Source organism: Asparagus officinalis, chromosome 7 (genome assembly GCF_001876935.1).
Source record: "Asparagus officinalis chromosome 7, Aspof.V1, whole genome shotgun sequence".
Lineage (NCBI taxonomy): Eukaryota > Viridiplantae > Streptophyta > Magnoliopsida > Asparagales > Asparagaceae > Asparagus > Asparagus officinalis.
Window position 1 is genome coordinate 80,819,598 of NC_033800.1, and position 10,074 is coordinate 80,829,671.

Sequence of the window (10,074 nt, forward strand, 5' to 3'; positions counted from 1 at the left end):
ATCAAAATACATTATTTTCACCATATAACATATTTAATTATTTATCACACTATATTCAAATTTTCAGGGTTTTACACTTCAAACTTTGATGGTCTGTGAAAAGGTCGAACTGAACTCCATATAAATAGTGTCTCCACGCCTTCAGCGCGAATACAACGGTTGCTAACTCTAAATCATGAGTGGGGTAGTTCTGCTCATAAACTCTCAACTACCGTGAGATGTATGCTACTACCCTCTGAGACTGCATCAAAACACCTCCCAAACCTGCTAACGACACGTCCATGTACATAACAAATGTCCTATCACTGCTTGGAATAGTGAGAACTGACACCGTAGTCAACTTAGTCTTCAAGGTATCAAAGGCCTTATGGCACTCCACGCTCCAAGTAAAATGTACACCTTTCTTTGTGAGGCATGTAAGTGGCATCACAATCTTCGAGAAGTCCTGAATGAACTTCCTGTAATATCCGACCAATCCCAAAAAGCTACGATTCTCAGTTACCGTCGTGGGCGGTTCCCAATCAAGCGCTGCTGAAACCTTAGCTGGTTCTACCGCTATGCCTTCTCTGCTGACAATATGGTCAAGAAACCTGACCTCAGAAATCCAAAACTCACACTTGCTGAACTTAGCATATAGCTGATATTTATGCAAGGTCTGCAAAGCCAAATGTAGATGCTGCTCATGCTTCGACTCCGATCTCAAATAGATAAGAATATCATCAATAAACATAATCACGAACTGGTCCAAAAATGGACGAAAGACCCGGTTAATCAAATCCATGAATACCGTGGGTGCATTGGTCAACCCAAATGGCATAACCAAAAACTCAAAGGACCCATATCGAGTCAGAAAGGCGGTCTTGGGAATATCCATCTCCCAGACCCACAACTGATGATAACCAGAACGAAGATCAATCTTTGAGAAATACTACGCTCCCTGTAGCTGATCGAACAAGTCATCAATCTGAGGCAAAGGATATCTATTCTGGATAGTGACCTTGTTCAACTCACGGTAGTCGATACACAATCGCATACTACTATCCTTCTTCTTCACGAAGAGGACCGGTGCTCCCTACGGAGAATGACTCCGATGATAAAGCCCTAAGCTAACAACTCATCTAACTAGGTCTATAGCTCCCTCATCTCAGCAGGTACCATGCGATAGGGTGCTCGGGATATCGGGGCTATGCCCGGCTATAACTCAATACAGAACTCAACCTCTCTCATAGGAGGTAACTCAGGTATGTCCTGAAAGTCATCCTGAAAATCTAAGACAACTCTAGTCTCGCATATATCCACACTCTGATCCCGAAGCATTACCTCCTCGATGTACGCCAATAATAACTCCGCAAACTGGTTCCCTTGAGAGGTTGCCACAACTAACTCGGACCCATCGGACGCTCGCAACTTGATTGTTTTTGCAAAACAATCGATACTGACGTAGTAGGAAGATAGCCAATCTATACTAAGAATAACATCAAACTCTGACATGCTCAACACTATCGGGTCGACAACAAACCCAGACTCGTCTAAACTGATGATACACCTCCTACAAATGCTCTCCAAGAGCGACATCTCACCTAGAGGGGTGGAAACTGATAAAGGAATATCTAGAGGCTGAGCTACGAGCCGAAGTCTACTCATAAAAGCATAAGATATGAAAGAGTGAGAAGCTCCCAAATCAAAAAGAATACGGGCTGGAAAGGAGTTTACGGAGAACATACCCTCCACTACGGCCCCGCTCACCCCATGATCACGAGGGACTACTGCATAGACTCTACCGGTGGCCTGAACCTGCTCCACGGCTGGAGGTGGAGCATATGGAACTACCTGTCCTTGAGGGATCTCCTGAACTGCACGAACCTACCCCTCAATCTTCGGTACCACTGGCGGTGCCTCTAGTCTCGCCTACTGGCCCTGACCTTGGCCCTAAAATCTGTTCTGCTGCTGATTCTGCCCTCTCCCTTGCTGGGCTCCTGCTAGCGCACTGAGCCATTCTGATGCTCTATGCCCAATCTTACGATAGTTATAACATGCAACCTGAAACTTACGCTGCTGAGGCGCTCTCTGATCATGCTAAGGTTCTCTCCTATGAGGGCCTAACTGCTACTGCTGCTGGGGTCCTAAGAAAGGCCTCTTATTCTTGCCCTTTTCCTTGCTGTTTCCCTCCTTGTCCTTCTGGAACATGGCTGACTCATTCTCCTGAGAGATGGCAGCATCCGCTACCTCTCGAACTGAATAAAACCTCCTAGAAACGAGGTATCGATGAAGGCCGGGGCGAAGTCCTGCTAGAAACATCTGGGCCTGATGCTCTCCGGTCTGCCACATGCCCGTGAAATGAAGTAGACTCATAAATCTGCTCTCAAAATCCGCTACTGACATGTCTCCTTGAGTCAATCTGGATAACTCAAGCTCTTTCCCGACCCGTGCCGCGAAAAAGATAAACTGCTCATCAAAAAAATAAGTGAAGTCCTCCCAGATGAGTGTCATCCTCTGATCTGGAGTGAACTACAACCGATACCATCTCTCTGCATCTCTCTTGAGACTATAAGATGTCAGCCTATGCTTCTGAACCGATGTCACATTCAGTATCTCAAGAATGTTTCTCACATCCTCCTTCCACTTATGCGCTGCCAGTGAATCTGATGATCCCTGAAACTCTGGTGCTCTCATCTTCTGGTATCTCTCCACCAGATGGAGCCAAGTCTCCTACTCTGCCGCTCTACTCGTAACTGCATGCGGGGTAGGTGCTGGCGTGTTCCCCTGAAAACCCTCCGCAACTGGAAAAGCTGGTACAACTGGTGGTGGAACTACTGGTGGTGGTAGTAGGGTGATGTGACTCATCACAAGCTCCTCAAGAGCTGCCATCCTAGTGGCTATAGGAGCCATCAGATCTATCAAGTATTGGGGAGCCTGCTACGGCTCGGATGGAGCCTGCTGTGGCTCTAGTGGAGCCTGCTATGGCTCTACCTGACTAGCTCTCCGAGTACTAGGTCTACCGCGTCCTGCCATCTGAGCACATAAAAGAAGGTTTATGAGTCCTCATACAAAACACATATGGATCTCATATAAATAGAGAGTTCATATCATATATCATTCACGCAAATACTTTTAATATCACAAAAAAAAATATTCATAATTTTTTAATACGTGTATATAACATCCTCACTCGTACTAGAAATTTATAGCGGACTCTATACATGAATCTTAAGAAATTCTATTCTAACTCCACGACTCGACACAGGATGATCCTAAGGATACTAAAACTAGAGCTCTGATACTAACTGTGATGCCCCTGGTTTCAACAAGGCTCCAGTCCAAGGTGAAACCAAGAATGTCAAACCTGTCATGCTCTACACTATATAATAACATATTTCACCATCACAATTACTATCTATCTAGTGGAATCAATAACAGATGTAGGTACAAAACAGACAAGAGAGAATATACAAAAGAAATACTAAACAAATAGATATTCTGAAGAAAAATCATCACCACTGATAAAATGGATAAATCTCTGAGAACAAAATATCTGAACTGATACAATTGTCTCACAATAAGAATTCAAATGAAATGACATTAAGGCACTCTACCTTTACAAAGCTAGAAATAACATCTCAATGTTCATAAACAAAATCATCGTGGAGCCCTAACAATAAACTGCTGATAAAATATCTATAAATATTAACTAGAGAAAATCCATCAAGCTACGGCTCTCCGTGCACCTGGCCCGTTACCTGAAAGTAGGGGAAACAACGAGCATCAAAGCTCTATAGCGAGTAACATCTCAACTAACCCCAAGGGGAAGGGATGGTTAGATAAAAAGAATAATTGATAATACATATAGATAGTCAAAAACATCTGATCTGAAATAAAATGGAAGTTTGATATTTAGGAATTTACAACATGTGCGTGGATATCTCAACCATTCCATAAGCTCATATTGTAAATAGCTAACTATCAAATCCAACTACAACTTGGAGCAATACCTCCATCTCAAACTATATCAAAAATGTCCTGTCAGATTTCAGAATACTTATTCAACTCATGAACTTCATCTACTATATGTTAGATCTGACAAAATCCACTAAATGTCCAACACATGGACTGCATGTAACAAATGTCCAACACATGGAGTGAAATAGGAAAAAGCCCAACACATGGACTATATATGAGGTAGGTCCAACACATGGGCCGCAAAGCTACGTGTCCAACACATGGACTGAAATAAGCAAATGTACCACACATGGACTATATGATCAAGGTCCAATACATGGGTCGCAATAGATAGGTGTCCAACACATGGACTGCAATAGCTACAACTAAAAACATATATATACTATTCACTGTCATGTCTCGGTGAATAAAACAAGTCTCTAGTCTGTAGTCAACTCATGTACAGAATTCTCAGTGTTTAACAACCCCAAATAACCCAGAAATCTTGCCAGCCACACGACGTATGCACAACTGAACAGTGCAGAAAACTGACTCGTGGTCGCCCGCCGCGCCCAGCGCGGTCGACCGCACAAGGAGCAGAAACTCACTATGCTTCTGTGCTTCCCAGCGGTCAACCGGCCATGCCACACACGATCGACCGCGATCGACGGTCTACTGCCGTGCCCAGTACGGTCGACCATGATGAGAAACATAAAACCAAAATTGACCTGTGTACAATACGCGGTCGACTACCACACCCACCGCGGTCGACCGCGTCGGTAGCAGAAAAACCCTATTCTCAGTCTGTTTACATGATTTGATCTCGGGACTTTCTGTGCTCTGGTGCTGATATATATATATATATATATTATGTATATATATATATATTAATATATAGTATATATACAGCGTAGTATATATATACAGTTATAATATATATTATATTCATATTATAATATATATATACTATATATATATATATATATATATATATATATATAATATATATTATATATATATATATATATATATATATATATATATATATATATATATATATATATAAATATATATATATATATATATATATATAACTATATATATACAAGGAAACTAATATAATGTGTGTGTATATATGATTGAGCTTAAAGTACTAACACACATAATATAAACCTAAACTAATGTTACCCAAGCTTGATCTTGATCTTCAATAAGCTTAACTTAGTACACATTGCGGATGAAGCTAGAACTTGGATCTTCAACTTGAATTGCATAGGCTTCACCCACTATTCCGCCAACCTCCATTTGATATGATCGTTATGGCGCAATCCATCTATCCTCCAACTTATTGTTTGTCTATAATAAATAACAAAACACAAACACTAGACAAACAATATTAGATGTAAATTATTTGTTAAATCATCATCAAAACAAGAAGGCCAACAATTATGAGTTGGGTGATTTTCTTTTATTATTGTGCCAACTACTCGAGGGTAGTTCTAGATGTGACATCAGTTCTTTATATTTGAGGTTTGGAGTATTTTCTATTGAGTGTTGTTTTTATTCATAGAGTTGGAATTGGTATTTAGGGACTCGCAATTTGAGACAAATGGTATATACATGAGGGTTTCATTATTTGGATTATTTCACTCGACGTTCCAGTCTAGTGTTATGTGTGTTGGCCTTCTTGTTTTGATGATGTTTTAATAAACAATTTATAACTAATTTTGTTTGTCTAGTGTTTGTGTTATCTTATTTATTGTAGACAAACAATGAGTCGGAAGTTGGATGGAACTGCATCATAACGATCATATCAAATGGAGGTTAGCAGAAATAGTCGGTATGAAGCCATTTTCACTTCAATTCATATTCAAGATCAAGCTTCATCCACATCCAAGACAAGCTCATTGAAGATCAATCAAGGTTGAGTAAGTTAGTTTAGGGTTTATACTATGTGTGTAGATACTTTAAGCTCAATCATATATACACATACACATTTTGGTTTTATAGTTTTCAAGTTTATATAAATATAAAATAAATATACTTATTTATATACATACATACATGTTTTATATTTATCATTTTGATTTTGGTAAACAATGTGTTTAGCCACATAAACATGAAAACTTAACAACACGTATATGAATATATTTTCCATGTTTTGAATGGTTTACAAAATAAATGATATCTCACAAATGGAAAATTCAATTTGAGAAATTGTTTTTCTAAAATGTTATATTACATGTTTAAAAATGTTTTCCAAAATTTTATCATTTTTGGAGTTGATTTATTATGATAAATTGATTTTATAAAATCGGGTATTTTAGCAGTTTTCTGAATCTGTAATATCTGTGTTCAAACAATTATTTATATCAACTAGGAAGTTATATTTTATAAATTCTTTCTCTAATATGTTCATATACATGTCTAAAAATGTATCTCAAAATTTTATTATTTTTGGAGTTGATTTACTATTTTTAATTGATTTTATAAAGCTAGCTACGTAAAAATTCTAGAATTTGCCAAAACTATCAACGGTCGACTTCATCAGTCGACTGATGACATGTTTGCCTATAACAGCTAGTAATGGCTAGTTTTTATTTTTGTGAGTTTTGAGGGTTTTTAGCTGGTTTATGAGGCTATAAAAAGCTCTCAACTTTCATTATTTCTCATTGATGTTTATGAGAGTTTCAAAACAAGTTTGCAAGTGTTTAAGTTTGGTTTTAAGTTTATTTTCAAGAGGGTTTATGTGAAGAAGGTTTCACAAGAGGAGATCATTTTCGTTTGGGCCTTCAATCTTCTTATGTGAAGAAGGTTTCACAAGAGGAGATCATTTTCGTTTGGGCCTTCAATCTTCCAATCTCTCCCTCTTGTTCATTAGAGAATTTCACAAGAGGAGATCATTTTCGTTTGGGCCTTCAATCTTCCAATCTCTCCCTCTTGTTCATTAGAGAAGTTTTTTAAACTTAATTTCTAGCTTCATTTATATTTATTGTTGATTATAATTTCTATAAGCTAGATTTTCGTATTGAGTTTAGTTTTGATTATTTCTCTTTGTTTACACACACAACCATTGAGCTTTATTATTTTTATACATAGTATATTTGGGTTATGGGGTTGTGCCTTGAGAGTGAGCTTATTTGCGTTCTCATCCATATTAGAGAACAAATTATTATATTGAGCTTTCATTGTGAGGATACACTTTGTAATACACTTGTACACCGAGAGGAGTGTATGGTGAGAGACGGGGTCATCCCAAGAGGAATGACGTCGGTAGTAAAACCTAAGGAGAGGTTGTAAATCCGAACATTTGAGAGAAATATGGGTTAGAGACCAACACATAGAGGGTGTAGAGTGTGATTGTAAGAGTGTTGATTGTAAAGTTTTCGGTGAGCTAGAAAACCGAGTGTGAGGTGTAAATACTTTTAGGTGAGCGTCAAAAACCCGGTGTGATAGTGGATTTCTTCTAGGAGTGGGGAGCGGAGACGTAGGACGGAAGATCCAAACTCCATGATCATTTGATTATGTTTGAGTTTGCATTGGCGTTCATTTATATTTGTGCTCATTGGTCATATCGACATTGTCTCATTATTTAGTTTGTCCACTATATTGTTTATATTTATTTGGTTCACCCTTGTGTTATTTGTATATCCTTGCATCTATATCTTGTTGCATATCTAATTTGCTAGGATATTTGTTAATTAGTTTTAATTAGTATTAAATCGGATTAGATTAGCATAAATCCTATTCCCCCCCCCCCCCTCCCCCCCCCCCCCCTCTAGGGTTCTTTCCTAGTGGCATTAGGGTCCAACAATTGGTATCAGAGCTTGATGCTCTTTGATTTAAGGTTTAATCGCCTTGAGATAAAGATCCAAGTTATCTTTTATGCTAATCTAGTTTTAAGATTTATTGTATCTTTCTTGCATATTTTTATATATTATGGACATGCGTAGTACATCTTTTTTAGGCTATGATCCTAATGTTGCTCCTTCATTCAATACTTTTCCCTATACCCAATGGTGTTCTAGATTTAAAATATTTATTAGATCTAGACATTTTAATTTATGGGAAATTATTGATAGTTCATATGTTGTGCTCGAATTAGATAAATCTATTTGGAGCACAAATGATAAAAGAATGTTTGTTTTGAACAAGCTTTTGTTAGAGTTCTTGCTTAATACTTTTGATACATTTATTTCTAATAAATTTGATTGTTTTGATAGTGCCTATACATTATGGAAACATATTGAGGCATATCATGGTGATTTGGAGGCGATCCAACAAGCTTTGAAGGATCCTGCTTCAAGTTCTAAAGGAGCTTCATCTTCTTCATGCACACGACTACTAGGTGATAGCCCTAGTGCTGTATGCCAGTTCGAATCCTATAATAATTTATCTAGTAATGAACTTGCTTGTGCCTCTGAAAAATTATTGCATGCCTACAACAATTTGCATTATATCTTTTTAGATTTACAAAGCAATCATGTATATTTAAAATCCGATCATGATATGCTAGCATCAAAATTTGATGATATTTCTAAAGAAAATGTGATTCTTGAGAACAATAATGATAAGTTAAAACAAGATCACATTTCTCTTAGCTTAAAGATAGCTAGCTTATCTAATGAGAAAAATAATGTCATATTAGAAGTCGAAATAATTATGAATGGATTTAATTTTTTTTTAAATTATCATCTTTGCTCTACTTCTATTGTCAATGCTTCTATGCCTAATGATGAGTTGAATAGCATTAAAAATTGCATTTCATTTTTAAATTCAACTCTTAATACATGCATTGTCAATCATAAGAAACTTATGAACATGGGTGCTAAGTCATGTACAAATACTTCTAAATCACTCATACACTATACACGCATGTATATCAAAATTTACAAATACACTATTTGTGGTCGTGAAGGCCATTTAGCTAAATTTTGCTATGATACACACAAATCCTTTAAGACAAATACTCATTGTGCATCTCATAAGGCTTCTTCATCATTACATGCACATGCACATGCACATACTCATAAAGTTCATCATAAGTATGCTCATGTGTTTAAATGTGATCATTGTGGTCATTTTGGTCATTTGACGAAATTTTGTTTTGATTTAAAAAAGTTTTTCATTTGCAAAATAATTTTAAAGAACAATCTATTTTTGCAAATGTTCCACGTGCACATCCATATGGTCAACCAAAACAAATGCATCCTTTTTATTATACATTTTGCAATCAGAAAGGTTATTTATATGACTATTGTTTTGACCATGTTAGTACACTAAATGCGTCCAAATGGGTTCATAACCCTATGACTTTGAGCTTTAATGATAGGGGTCATGTCCCTAGACTCTTAGGTACCAAGAGTAATTAGGTACCAAAATAAGTTTGATTTTAAATCAAGATTCTTAGTGTTTTTAATTTTTTATTTCTTGTTTTTGAAAAATGCGTTTTGAAATTTTTGTAAATGAAAATAATTTTTTTAAGTCAAATTCCTTTGTTTTCATTTTATTGGTTTTGATTTTTCATGAGAGGTTTGTGTTTAAGCAACCCCCCTCCCCCTCTGGATTTGTTTCATGTTTACCGGGTGATATATGTTTATATGAGTTGATGTGGTTGCCTCTCTTGATTTCTTGTTGAAATTGATATTGGTTGGATTCATTGATTTATGATTTCATTTGAGTGATTCATTTTTATTTGAAAACTTTTTTCATGATTCTCATGTTTTTCTTTTTTTCTTTTATAAATCTATTTATACATGTTTTGCCTAGTATTTCATTGCATGTATTCATCAAGGCTTTTTTAGGGGGAGCATTCCCTATTTCTATTATTGTTTTTATACTCACCCATGCATATTTGTAGGGGGAGCCTTCGCTCTCTTGTCATTTTTTCTTTTTTGATGTTGTCAAAGGAGGAGAAATATGTGAGTATATTTATGTTTTTGAGTATTATACTTTATTATTATTTTATATACTCTTTATGTAAATTATTTGTCATTAACAAAAAGGGGGAGATTGTTGGCCTTTTTATTTTGATGCTTTTTTAATAAATAATTTACAACTAATATTGTTTGGCTAGTGTTTGTGTTTTCTTATTTATTATAGACAAACAATGAGTTGAAGGTTGGATGGAATTGCGTC

At 36.5% G+C, this 10,074-nt stretch overlaps 1 protein-coding gene across 1 annotated transcript; it reads right to left on the reverse strand.

The window, feature by feature from the left end:
• LOC109847420 (uncharacterized mitochondrial protein AtMg00860-like) lies at positions 209 to 1,996 on the reverse strand. The gene is made up of 2 exons (XM_020416648.1): positions 1,923 to 1,996; positions 209 to 698 (listed from the first exon to the last, which is right to left on the reverse strand). Exons 1-2 carry the CDS (start codon positions 1,994 to 1,996, stop codon positions 209 to 211), a joined length of 564 nt encoding a protein of 187 aa, XP_020272237.1.

Excerpts from the sequence above, each read along its gene's own strand:
- LOC109847420 (XM_020416648.1), bottom strand. The coding sequence starts at position 1,996 with ATGGCTCAGTGCGCTAGCAGGAGCCCAGCAAGGGAGAGGGCAGAATCA. Across the intron at positions 699-1,922 it reads GAACAGATTTTAGGGCCAAG|ATCGGAGTCGAAGCATGAGC; the intron begins GTCAGGGCCAGT and ends TATCTATTTGAG.